The sequence below is a fragment of the Etheostoma spectabile genome, chromosome 18, assembly GCF_008692095.1.
Source record: "Etheostoma spectabile isolate EspeVRDwgs_2016 chromosome 18, UIUC_Espe_1.0, whole genome shotgun sequence".
In the NCBI taxonomy this organism is placed as follows: domain Eukaryota; kingdom Metazoa; phylum Chordata; class Actinopteri; order Perciformes; family Percidae; genus Etheostoma; species Etheostoma spectabile.
Window position 1 is genome coordinate 9,794,264 of NC_045750.1, and position 12,525 is coordinate 9,806,788.

The 12,525-nt window shown below is 40.8% G+C and overlaps 3 protein-coding genes across 3 annotated transcripts in view; 2 read left to right on the top strand and 1 right to left on the bottom strand.

Moving 5' to 3' along the window:
- xkr5a (XK related 5a) overlaps window positions 1-3,517 on the top strand; it is a 6,332-nt gene extending 2,815 nt beyond the window's left edge. The window contains exons 6-7 of the mRNA XM_032542955.1: window positions 131-242; window positions 1,361-3,517. Of these exons, the coding sequence (XP_032398846.1) occupies window positions 131-242; window positions 1,361-2,307 (1,059 nt within the window). The 3' untranslated portion in view covers window positions 2,308-3,517. The remainder of the gene's footprint in view (window positions 1-130; window positions 243-1,360) is intronic.
- Window positions 3,518-4,096: 579 nt separating this feature from the next.
- On the top strand, window positions 4,097-10,132 carry tram2 (translocation associated membrane protein 2). Its single transcript, XM_032542957.1, has 11 exons — window positions 4,097-4,324; window positions 5,800-5,863; window positions 6,126-6,235; window positions 7,260-7,376; window positions 7,535-7,593; window positions 7,934-8,018; window positions 8,215-8,285; window positions 8,789-8,893; window positions 9,026-9,169; window positions 9,526-9,683; window positions 9,902-10,132. Exons 1-11 carry the CDS (start codon window positions 4,205-4,207, stop codon window positions 9,976-9,978), a joined length of 1,110 nt encoding a protein of 369 aa, XP_032398848.1. The 5' UTR covers window positions 4,097-4,204; the 3' UTR covers window positions 9,979-10,132.
- A 763-nt stretch (window positions 10,133-10,895) lies between these two features.
- Window positions 10,896-12,525, bottom strand: part of LOC116706690 (EF-hand domain-containing protein 1) — a 6,223-nt gene continuing 4,593 nt past the window's right edge. Inside the window, 4 exon segments of the mRNA XM_074783890.1 lie at window positions 10,896-11,360; window positions 11,473-11,601; window positions 11,842-12,049; window positions 12,464-12,492. Of these exon segments, the coding sequence (XP_074639991.1) occupies window positions 11,477-11,601; window positions 11,842-12,049; window positions 12,464-12,492 (362 nt within the window). The 3' untranslated portion in view covers window positions 10,896-11,360; window positions 11,473-11,476.

The following is a 12,525-nucleotide window of genomic DNA, read 5'->3' on the forward strand; positions in this document are numbered from 1 at the left end:
ACACACACACACACACACACACACAGAAATAGACAGTTTGCATTGTCATCCTCACCTCTGCTTGCCTAGCTTACAATGACGTAAAGCTTTCAACAGATGACTGATGGTGTGACCTTCTCTCCTCCTTCAGTTCATGCTTGTAGAGAACGCCACTCTGCTGCTGGCCGCCTCCGACTTCCTTAGCGAGGCATCTTGGGACAGCATGACCCTTCCCACCACTGTGCTGTGTAGCTTTTTCCTCAGTGAGTCACTCTCTCTCTCTATCTGCACGCCCTTTGTTGTGAAAAAGATTTGTCGATGTTCGATGCTTATAATCAGACTAGTCAAACGTCCAATAGTTTCGGTGGTATCTTAAACCCCAAAGGTGAATCAAACCGATTAAAACTAATTCTAAGTAGGAACCCACTGCAATGGTATTACAAATAGTAATTGCACTAGTACGTTAAATAACGGAGTTATTAGAAACACAATTTGATGATATGGTGCAAATCCTAACAAAGACATTATGTGCCAAATATTCATATGCAGGATATTATAATAATTTTGTCATTTTAGGTATAGTTGAACTTAAATGTAAATAATCTGTGATCTTTAATGCATTTAAAACTGCACTGAGCATACAAGTTAGCATGGATGGCAACCAAACTTAGCCCCGCCCACACCATTTGAGGTCGGGAACTTTGTTCTGGACTTGATCCGTTGTCGAGCAAATATGCTCAAACAAGAACTGTTAGGACCAATCAAATTGTCAGGGTGGGCTTCATACGATGATGGACAGATGATCAACAGTAACGTGACAATGAACTTGAGTAGACCCGCGGGACTGTGCCCGTCCATGTTACCTTGCACTGCCCATGCTCAAATAACGGTTCTCCCGAGGTCCCTTCGGTGTAATAATGGATATAGCTACTTGTCGTAATTCATCATGTGTTCTATATACATCCATGTTATTATCTTATGATACATCTGAGTAATGTATGTATGCTGTAAAGCCTGTAACGTGGAAGTAACGTTATTAGCGTTTTCCAAACTCCCGGGGCTACCGGCTAGTAGCTAACATCAGCGGTAGCTAGCAGTTGAGTTCTGTTGACAACTATACGTCGCTCAACATATGTCACATAGTCCGTTGCTCCGATTGGTTGTAGGTCTTTCCAATTGAGTGCAGAGGCATTTCTGGTTGAAACACGCCCCATAATCACAGCCCAATGGAACAGTATCAAACTCATATTATGACTGGAATCTGAGTATGACAACGTCAGGCTACAATCAAGTGACAGTGAGCTGTAAAATACCAAGTACAAGTATACGAAAACATGCTGAGTGTACTAAAGTCAACTGTTTCCTGTACTCTGCTTCCCAGGCGCTATCTCTCTTGTCCTCTACTACCGGTTCCTCCATCCCAAGTCAACAGAGATCAGCCAGGGTACGAACCACAACCACATGGGCAGCACATGTATAGATCGAGGGGAGTCATCCTACTCTCTCGGGGATAAAAGCCTACCAGCTGCTTCCATTCAAAACCACGGCAGCTTCTCCCTCTCAGGTGTGGCTGGTTCTCTGCTGGAGCACCCAGGAACCTGTGGGGGCCGGGGTAACAGCTCCTGCCCTTGCTACCACCACCACTGGCTCCTAATCCGTCTGGCTCTGAAAACAGGAGACCTTGGGAAAATCAACAGAGCGTATGGGGCCGACGGCGCAGCAGCCATACTAGACATGGAGGAGTATAACCAAGAGTTTAAGAGTAACGAGGGCATGACTATCACAGCAGGAGGCAGCTGTGGGGGGGTCTCCACTTCTGAGTCTCAGGGGAAAGGCCTGGCACCTCTCTCGGACTGCAAAGATGAGTTTCAGAGCGTGAGCGAGCCAGTTTCAACCGGACAATCGGAAGAAGAGGATGACAGTCTGGAGATGGAGAGCCCGATGGAGTCACCCGCATCGGATTTCAAACGGAGCTCGCCAGAGGGCAAGTCTGTGTTTGGAGACAGCCCCGAGCCGTACTTCTGCCCTACAGAGTCAAGTTCAACCTTATATTTCAGCGCTGATCCTCAGTCTCCCAGCAGTGCCAGTAACCCCCGTTTAGACCGGGACATTGGGGGTCTGGACCAGGGGGTGCGCCTCATCTCGATCCCCAGCGATCCAGCCCTTCACAGAGATATTCGTGGGCTAAAGGGCCGAGTTGGGCCACGCTGCACTTCCACTCCTAAATTGGACTCTGGAGCGCTGGACTCCCCGTCTGGTGTCCCTCATTTCACAGGTCCCAGGAGACAGCTTATAATGTCCCGAAGAGATGAAGATGATAACTTCTAAGTTCCTCAAGACAGAATCAGGGAAAAAGTAACAGAAACTTATCCAACATTAAAGGAAAATACCAGCTTTTTGGAAGGCTGCTTTTCCATCTGCTCAGTGCTGTAGGATGAGAAGGCTGCCAGAGATTTCACCTCTGTATGTCTATATGTTAAGTACACTGTGGGGCATAGTATATAGTATACATTTTTTGGGATAATGCTGAGCTAACCTGTATTCTTCTCACATCATAACTGTTTTCTAAAAGCAATGCAAATCCACAGAGGTGAAACCTTTAGCAGTGTTTTCATTAGACATGAAGACATTTAAAGAGCTTATTGGCCACAAAGGTGGCATATGGAGCTCAGACACACCTAAACGGGTTTTTTTTCGATTGATTTGGTAGCAATTAACTTCAAGAGTTATGCTGGGCAAGAAAAAGTCACTGTTTCTACCAGATTATTATAACATATTGAGGAAGTAGCCATGACGTTTTATTAATAAACGTCATTAGAAATATGCAGCTTTTCTATGATTTCAGGCAACTGATGGTCTCTATATTACATATCAAAACTGCTGTTATTCATGTTAAAAATTGCCAGCAGTAATGAGAACAGAGAAACTGCTCCTAGACCTAAAGGGGACCTAAATCTTTAACATCTCAGCAAAAGCCAGAACTTTGTTGGCTTCTTAAAAGCACAAGTAACTTCTAGATCATACGTATATTGCTGTGATTTCTTTTGTTATTCCCATAAAAACATCCCTTGTCCCATCAGAGAATAATACTGTATTTTTTGTATAATCATGCCATCGCTTTGAGCAGGGCTAGTGTGCCAACCTGGCAAAAACTGTTAAATGTTTTATCTTTATTTACATGTTGACCATGTAATTTCTAACGTGTGTTTTGAATTTACATTTTTATTTTTTTGGTGTGTGTGTGTGTGTGTGTGTGTGTGTTGGGGGGGGGTAATGTCTCAGGCACAGACTTTAAAAGCTTTTAAATGTCTTTCGTGTAACAAAATGAAAGATGCTAATGGGGACTTTTTTATGTGCTCTTGATTGCTATTGCACAAATATGAATTTTTGCTCATTACTGTTCTGTAAACAATATGAAATCCACTAACAAAGCAGTGAAATTATGCTGTTTTTTTTCTCTTGCACCCAGGTGACTGCCTAAAAAGCCACTGGTGGCTTTAAATAAGCAATAAATAGCCGACATATTGGGGTGACTGAATATAAGTGTTTGTAATTATTTAAATGTTGATGTTTTTTATATTTATGGTATTGAAATAAGTTGTTTTTAAGTTAAATTGTTTCTGAATGTTTTTGAGCATTTAAGACATCCCCTGCTCTGTGACCACCAGTGGAATAAGTATTCAGATTTTTTACATAAGTAAAAGTAGCAAGTAGAAATACTTAACCTAACAGGTTAAGGTCATGCATTCAAAATCTTCCTGAAGTAAAAAAGTATAAGCATCAAAATATACTTTGATGTACCAGAAGTAAAAGTACATGTGCAGAAAGTTTTTTTTTTTATAATGTAATAAGATTATAATTACTAATGCATTAATGTGTGTGTTACTTTTAAAGCTGCCGCTGGTAAAGGTTGAGGTAATTTCAATAACTGGATTTATTGTTAAGTAGCTTAACCTATAATATATAATGTAGTTAATTTCTATTGTAAATTAATAATCGAAACCTGCAAACTAACTAAAGCTAAAGTGGAATCACTCAAGTTAATAAAGTAAATGTTGTAACAGACCGAACTTAATTGTGTAAATCGCCTCAAAGAAGGTATTTATGGCACTTGCCCTTTAAGACGTGACGCATGCGCAAATCAGTGAGAAAGTTAACTCCTGAACTTCGTAGTCAGAAAAATTCTGATTTATAAAATAGCAGGGGAAAACACCATTGAGTTGACATGGCATTTCGCCGAAGAAACAAGAGTTACCCTTTCTTCAGCCAGGAATTCTTAATTCAAAACCATGCCGACATCGTCTTCAGTTTGGTGATTTTCATTTTGATTGGGTTGATGTTTGAGGTGAGATGAACTCAGATTATCTTTTTCTTCCCTCGTCTCGCTCAGCTGTTTGAAGATGGCAAGTCCGCTGCTGCACATTCAAAGATGTAGCTAACTTTGTGCGAAGTGGAAACGTGTTAGGTCCAAACTATCTATTTGGGTTTTTTATGTGTGCTTGTCTGTCTGCATCTGAGCTTTCTATCGGTGGAATGAGTTCCGTGGATATAACGGCTGCTCAATACTGCAGTTTATTTTTTTAACAAGTTTTGTTAACAACGAATGTTGCTCAGTTCGCAGGCAAAGTAGCGACGTATGCTTTTAAACTAAGCGAGAAAGTTACAGCTGGGTATAAACTGCACTTTTACACATGTATTGCTAGTTTATATGGTCAAAGTTTTTGGTGTCTTGCTCTTAAAACTTGAATTTCTATCGGAGTTTTAACCATAGAAAAAATGCCGTGCAATTGAAAACTCATCTGTTGGCATAACTAGGCATAAGTGGCTACTTATTAATTACATACTGTGACTTATGTTTCCTAAAATGTACGTTTTTACCCTTTTTTGACAATGTCTTGTTCCAGTTTCCAGCAAAAACGTACCGCTGCAACATTTTGATTCCAAGATTTGTCAGTTACCGCAGAGAGCCCAGTTAAGGCAGGAAGTACATAGTTTTCCGCATTCAAATTAAAAGCACCGCCGTTGCTTAAGTGGGATCCAAACAATCGTCCGACATGGATGGGGCTTTATTTTGAAAAGCGTTTGAAAAGCGTCGCTGCCTTGGCAGTGGTAGTTAACTGCCACGTCTCAATCTTTGAGCTGCTGCTGGTGGCTCAACCTCAGCCGCGTTGACCTGAAGGGGTTTCACAATTGATGTAGCTACAGTGATTGCATTAATGAGGTGACTTGTTAGAAAATAGCTTTTTTTTTTATACGTGCGCACAAACTGACTCCCAAGGGTGCCGCTTCACCCTTTTAGAAAAGTTTTAATCCGGAACCCTGGTTGGGATCACACAGCTGGCCGAGTAAAAAAGAAGTAGGGGATTTCCTTCATTTTTCTCGTTTCGGAAAAAAAAGAGAACCGTGCTACAGCAGGTCTTGAACGTGACATTTTGACGTAGACGGGTCACCTGTGGCCTTGGTGTGCAGGGAATGACTGGTGACTTGTGGTGCCCAAACGGTATAGGGGACCAACGGTCCCTTCAGGGGTCTCAGTCAGGATGCCTGTTTGTGAAGTTCTATTTTCTAAAAAGGAAAAAAAAGGAATGCTTAAGAAAAAAATATTTTAAATCCCATAATGTCCCCAACCTGATTGACTGACAATATTATAAACAACATTATATATTCTGAAAAGCTAGGATTCTCACTCACTCGCTGTCCCCATACACACTCACAACATCTGCCACATACATTTGTGTATATGTTGATGATACTTTGATGATACTTTGATGTCCGCTTCACTGAAATATGTTGCTAATTACCAACTCATCTAATGTCCAGGCAACAGCCAAGACGGCCATACTGTTCATTCAGCCTCAGTACAACGTCACCACACTATCACCAGGTATGCAGTGCAGTTGAGGAATTCTTATTTAATACTTAGTACTTTAATCCACAGTCTATGACCTATCTGCCTATTTTGAACTCCTACAGTTCATACATTTCCCAGTTTCACTTCTGCTGTTGCTGTTCCTGCATATTGTATCATTACATTACTGCCATTGATTTGTGATTACAAAATGAGTTAACATTGCTCCAGGATCTTTGACACACCTCTGATTGCAAACATGTGCCGTGTGTGTGTTTGACCTGTTCTGTGTGCTTAGAGGGCGAGGTGACGTTGTACCATTACGGATGGAAGGACTCTGCCACCATCCTCTTCTATTTCTTTACCGCCATCATCCTCCATGCAGTGGTGCAGGAGTATCTTCTGGATGTAAGTACCCAGTAACTGGGAGTCAGTCAGTCAGTCAGTCAGTCAGTCAGTCAGTCAGAAGAGGAGGCATTGTGGATGTCACACAGGGAGGTCCTTCTACACAACAATTATACTGTCAGAGTGATAGACATAAAAAGACAAGACAACACATATTGCAAATGGCTCCCTGGTCACCAAAAGAAGCAGCACAGTAATGCGTAAATAATAAAATAAGGGCTTTCATTTAATTAAATAAATAATTGCTAGTGTAGAAATTCAACTCTGTTTTTGTTTAACATGACTCGTACTAATTTACAAAGAACCTTTTGGAAATTGTTAGGAAATTACTCAAATGTTATGGACCCATAAAATGAGGAAGATTAATAATATAAGGGACATTGACGTACATGCAGTATATTCCATCAATTTTGAAGAATCTGATTATTTTGCGGTCATGAACCTGAAAAAAAAACATACGACCTCTGTGATGTCCTAATCCATTTGCCCTTTCCTCAGAAAGAGAATGCTGTTATGACTATATTCAAGGGTATGAAGATGCATACTTAGTGTTTGCGTCCAGTTGCGCTTAAAGGGACATTTTAAACAAAACTGTTTTGAAACGTACCACATTAAAAAACATAAGAGCAGCATTCTGTTTTCCAGATGAAATCAGACAGGCTGACATATACATTAGAGAGAGAGAGAGAGAGAGAGAGAGAGAGAGAGAGAGAGAGAGAGAGAGAGAGAGAGAGAGAGAGAGAGAGAGAGAGAGAATCCATCTGAAGGGATGAGCCCTTGTCAGGGCTCATACGGAGGAATGAGGTTTTATTTTAGCACCATCAGCATGGTTCCCAAAGTGTTCTTGAAAGAAATACTACACAGAGGAGATTTTTCAGCAGCAACCATTAATAGTATCTGCTGTCTTTGCTTGTCCTAGTTATTTGTTTTACTGTGACATTTCCTTGTGAATGACAATTCAAACAGTCACCTGACCACCCGTTCTGACTGGACCCTGAAGCGATCTCTTGTATTGTTCATGTTGCAGAAAGTGAACCGACGTCTCCACCTCTCAAAGAGCAAGAATACCAAGTTTAACGAGTCGGGTCAACTGTGTGTTTTTCACTTGGTGTCGAGTGTGTGGAGTTTTTACATCCTCATAACAGTAAGTGAGATTTGTATCACATTACAGTAATCATTGACAACTTCCTACTTTAGGAAATGTCCCATATGTTCTTAAACCTATCAAGGATAGCTTATGTATTTCTCACACACTAATGAACAACAGTATGAAGTGTTGTATTATCTGATTTCTTCACACAGGAAGGATATCTCCTGCATCCCAGCAGCCTTTGGGAGAACTATCCCCATGTACACCTCAGGTATGACTGATGTGTTCATGCTCTTTCAGTGTAAAAATGTATATTAACTTTTATACACACACACATTTGATAAGCTTAAAGCAGTGATTTGTCTTAAAGAAAGACGTGACAATGTGTTTACCAATATTTTATGTTTAGAGCATGTTAAGTTGTCTATTGCTTTCTAAAAAGTCACATATACAAGTGCTTATTGCCTCGCCTCTTTTTATAGCTGACAAATACCACTAACTGGTATTCAGCTCAAAATGATTTTTATTTTTTTTTTTTAAAGAGAAGTTTTCTGAGAATAAATGTCATTGACTCTTTCTCCTACTTACCCTTTGCCGGTCTGTGTTTCCAGGTTTCAGGTGAAGTTTTTCTACCTCACTCAGCTGGCCTACTGGCTCCATGCCTTACCAGAGCTCTACTTCCAGAAAGTACGCAAGGTCAGTAAGGAGGCCCTGGGAACTGGAAGACTTCTGGAGTGTGAATAGATAAGCCGCGTGTGCTCGTGTGCGTGTGTGTGTGTGTGTGTGTGTGTGTGTGCGTGTGTGTGTGTATGTGTATGTGTGTCAAACAACAAAAGGCTCTGGGATTCAAAAACACAATACCTTTTGCTAAGAGATGCTGTTTGTTTTTTAGGAAGAGATTTCTCGCCAGCTCCAGTACATCAGCCTGTATTTGCTGCACATCGCTGCAGCCTATTTGTTGAAGTAAGCATCCAGCAGAAAGATCTTCTTTTTTTTTTCTCTCTTCTTTTTTTTTTTTTTTTTTTACCTGCAAATTAAAAACAAAATGCTTGGCTTGTGAGAAAAGAAATTCCAGGATAAAGTAATGAAACACTGAAGTTTAAGTTTGAAAATCCTTACAATTCTCTGCAGCAGCGGATTCAAAATGGCGTTACTGATATTATATAAAATGCTGTATATGGTTTTCATAGAACCCTATATACATGTTTCCCACTGGATTATGTACCTTTGTCCCCTAACCAAGAGCCTGGGTCTGACCGAGGTTTCTGCCTAAAAGGAAGTTTTTCCTCGCCACTGTCGCGCTGTTGCTTGCTCTGGAGGAAACTAGAACTGTTGGGTCCTTGTAAATTCTGGAGTGTGGTCTATCTGTAAAGTGTCTTGAGATAACTCTTGTTATGAATTGATACTATAAATAAAATTGAAATTGAAATTGAAATTAATCTATTACCTGCATCCCTCCTGTGTAGTTTGAGTCGTGTAGGCCTGGTACTGCTCTTCCTCCAGTATGTGTCAGAACTGGGCTTCCACATCGCCAGACTCTTTTACTTCACTGATGAGAACCATCAGAAAATGTAAGTTACCTCACTGGGTTTATTGCTTTTTGACTTTTTTAAGTGATCAAGCTTTTAGTGCCATTGACCTCAAATGAATGTTTATTATTTGCATTTCATGTGACTACATCTTCGCTGTGTGTCATGATTCAGGTTTGACCTGTGGGCCGTCAGCTTTGTGTTTACACGGATGGTTACTTTGACCCTGACGTTCCTGGTTGTCGGCTTCGGTTTGGCTCGTGGTGAAAACCACGGGCTGGACTGGGAGATGGGCAACTTCAACACTGTACTGATAAGGTAATGACCTATGTCCAACTTCTGTGGATAATAATTCCTTTTGTGGCACTTCTATTACTTTTTACAGCTACTGTGACAACTGTATAGTCACAATGGACGTACCATACAAAACAAAAGTGTTGACTTTTTAATGTTTTAGTGTTTTACAACTTACAGTCAAAGTGGATTTAAGCAGGGTTTTGACACTGATTGACAGAAAATTACTGTTTCAAGTTTCAAAGTAAATTTGTCTCAGCAAAAGAAATAAATGGGGTCTGAAATGTCCCAATTACCAGTATATTGTGATATTTTAATGTCGGGTCCATTTTCCAAAACACACAATTGCACTAATCTTCTTGCCCTGGGGCCCCCTTCAGGATGACTGTTCTACTGCTGGTATGTTTGACCCAATCTTGGCTACTCTGGAAGTTTATCCGCTTCCAGCTGAGGCGCTGGAGGGAGTTCCGACATGAACAGGCTGTTCGCAAGAAGGCTGCCACAAAACAAGCCCTACGGCCACTGAAGAGAGACTCACGTGAGTTTAAACACCTGCCCAAACAGGTTTCCTAACACTGACGTCAGCCCCTGGTAGTTACCGTCAGGTAACACATTTTTCATAATCTGACAATGTTCAGAAATGTGACTTGATTCCTTAATCAAACCAACTTCCCCTACTTTGTTTTGGCCACTGAATGTCTGGTATGTACTGCATTAGTAGCGATCCTGACTTCTTACTTCTGTCTCTCCTGCTAGTTGGTCACCACGAAAATGGAGTTCTAAAAGCTGAGAATGGAGCATCTCCTCGGACCAAAAAACTCAAATCCCCCTAAGATAACCCATGGGCCGGCCTGAACAGTGGCCTTAGCCCTGGCTAAGGTTTCTCATCAGCACAACAGGGAAGCTGGCGGCCACTGGACACCGAGCCTCTTGTTGAGTATGTCCTGAGATGTTACACAGACTCAGAAAACAGACTTAGGCTTGAATGCTGGAAAATGAAATCCAAGGAAATCCCTCGAGACATTCACTCTTTATATCAGTATTTTTTTATGCATCTACGCAGACAGCTACCCACCCTAAGGAGCACCATTGTGTGCCGAATGACTAAAATGTACAGTGAAAACAGTATACAGCACACATGCTATTGTCTGTTAATGTTGAATGTGCTGATGCACATCCTTATACACAAGTACTGTAATGGTTGTAGTGTTTCGATTTTCGCAGCTGTTTTCAGCTCTTGTCATTGAGCCAGCTTTGCTTGTTTTCTAGTCTGGTCCATTGGAGCAGAACATTGTTACTGATGATATGGTATGATATGAGCTTACTGTATGCTGGCCTTTAAAAATATCCCTTTACCATGTCAGGGAAGAGATTTTGGCCAACCAATCACCTGGGCTCCTCCCTATGATTTATGTCTGTTTGAAATCCTTCATTCGTCACTGGTCACTTAACAGATATGCATCACGTATGTATGGTGGATATTACCGCATGGCTTTTTTTTTTTTCTTCATTTAATTGTTTTGTTAATTACTTTATTAAATAATGCAATTTTCAGAAAGATTGTGACTGAAGTCATTTTTCTACTGCCTATTTTCATTTTGTACACTTCTGTATTCTGTGCATATCTGTCAACAAAATGGCAAGATTTTCAATAGTCTTCATAATGTTTTATTCTGCAGCAATGAGAAATGCATGCATTGACAGTTGGTAAATAGACAAATGCACGCAGAATTACACAGACATTTCCGATGTGGCACTGAGCATGGTGGAGTCCCATCACCTTTGCTTTTAGCTAAATGCTAATTACAGCATGCTAAAATTGTCCCTGGTCTGGTCTTCTGTTTGCTTTATGTGGCTGAGGGAACATATTTCTCAATCTAAAATGTGCATTTGATTGCCTGCCTCAAACATAACCTTTTTAATTTTGATGTAGCCAATCAGATTTTAGGGTAGGCCTTGGAGACCTCTTGGTAAATGCCCAATATTAGAAAAGTATTTTGAGCTCAACCAACCAACGCAAGTTGAGAAGCTGTCGGATTTTGCCAAAAAACCTTTTCAAATCACCTTTTCTGCAGCAGGCCGGGTGTTTATTGTGTTACCAAAGATTCAGCAAAGGCTTTGCATTGATTTATTTTTACTCTTTTATTGGGGAGTGAATAACTTGAGGCAATCCAGCGTCCCTCACATAATGAAGATGGCTCTGCTACATTGTCCCCTGATAAAGAATGAAAAAAGCAATGTGTTAGTCAAGCAATTTCAAGATTTTTTTTTTTAATATAATATGGAAAATTCTAGAGAATTTGCTAGATGGCTGTTTAGATTTTTTCCATTCTAGTCAGCTGGCCGGCTAGTTGCGGTTGCCACACCCAGCTTCTGTCGCAAAGAATCCAGTGTCTGACACGGGATCTGGTGTACGCTGGACTCCAGGTACGTCGGCACAAAGCAGTGGTTGAAAACTACAAAAACAGGCGAGAGAGAGGAGAAAGATGCCATCAGCTGAGATTTTAGGTAATGCTAATCATTGATCCTCTATGGGAAAATGAAATTAAACATGAATTCTAATGTCTTCCTTAATGTATCAAGGAAGACATGTATGGTACAGCAGCAACATGAGTTATACATTATCAATAAAAAATATTCCTTTAGGAAACCAAGCCATAGTAAGTAAATACAGGCTGTTAAACTGAGAATGTTGCCCTTCACAGTTGCTCCAATAGCGAAGTCTGCTGGGGAGTAGAACTCAGGTTTTTCCTCTGTAGAATCAGGCTTGGGGATGTGTGTCTTTTTCAGGACCTGGCCAACAATGATATCGGGGATGGGCTTTTCAAAAATACTGATCATGTCATCTGACAGGAAGTAGGACAGAATGAAACATCGGCCCTCATCTGCGAGATTCCGGGAGTCCTGGCATGTCGGTAACAGAGGACAGCTTTAAGGTAGAATATGTAGTGAATATCGGCATATCATTTGTCATCAAGCACTGTTTAAAGTTGGCCTAAAGGTTCTTTGTTGACACCCCCAAACTCTCCCAAAGAAAAGAGGAAATAGAGGGCAGCTCCACTGCAGATCCAGACACCTCCACACACTTCTAGTAGGTTGTGAGTGATGATTGAGAGGGAGTACGTTTGTATTAGTCTAGACATTGGAAAGGAAAGCATTGCACATCATACCTTTAACAGAAAAGGGAAAGGATCTGTTTTGTCGATCGACGACTTTGAGTTTTAGAGAATGCCGTTTGGTGACTAGGTAACTACATACTACTAGTCATTCAGAAGGAAAGAAGCAACAAAAAACATGTTCTCACATATGTCGACCTACCAGTCTGGCACTGTAGCGCAACACTTAATAATAATAATAATAATAATAATTTTGACTTATAT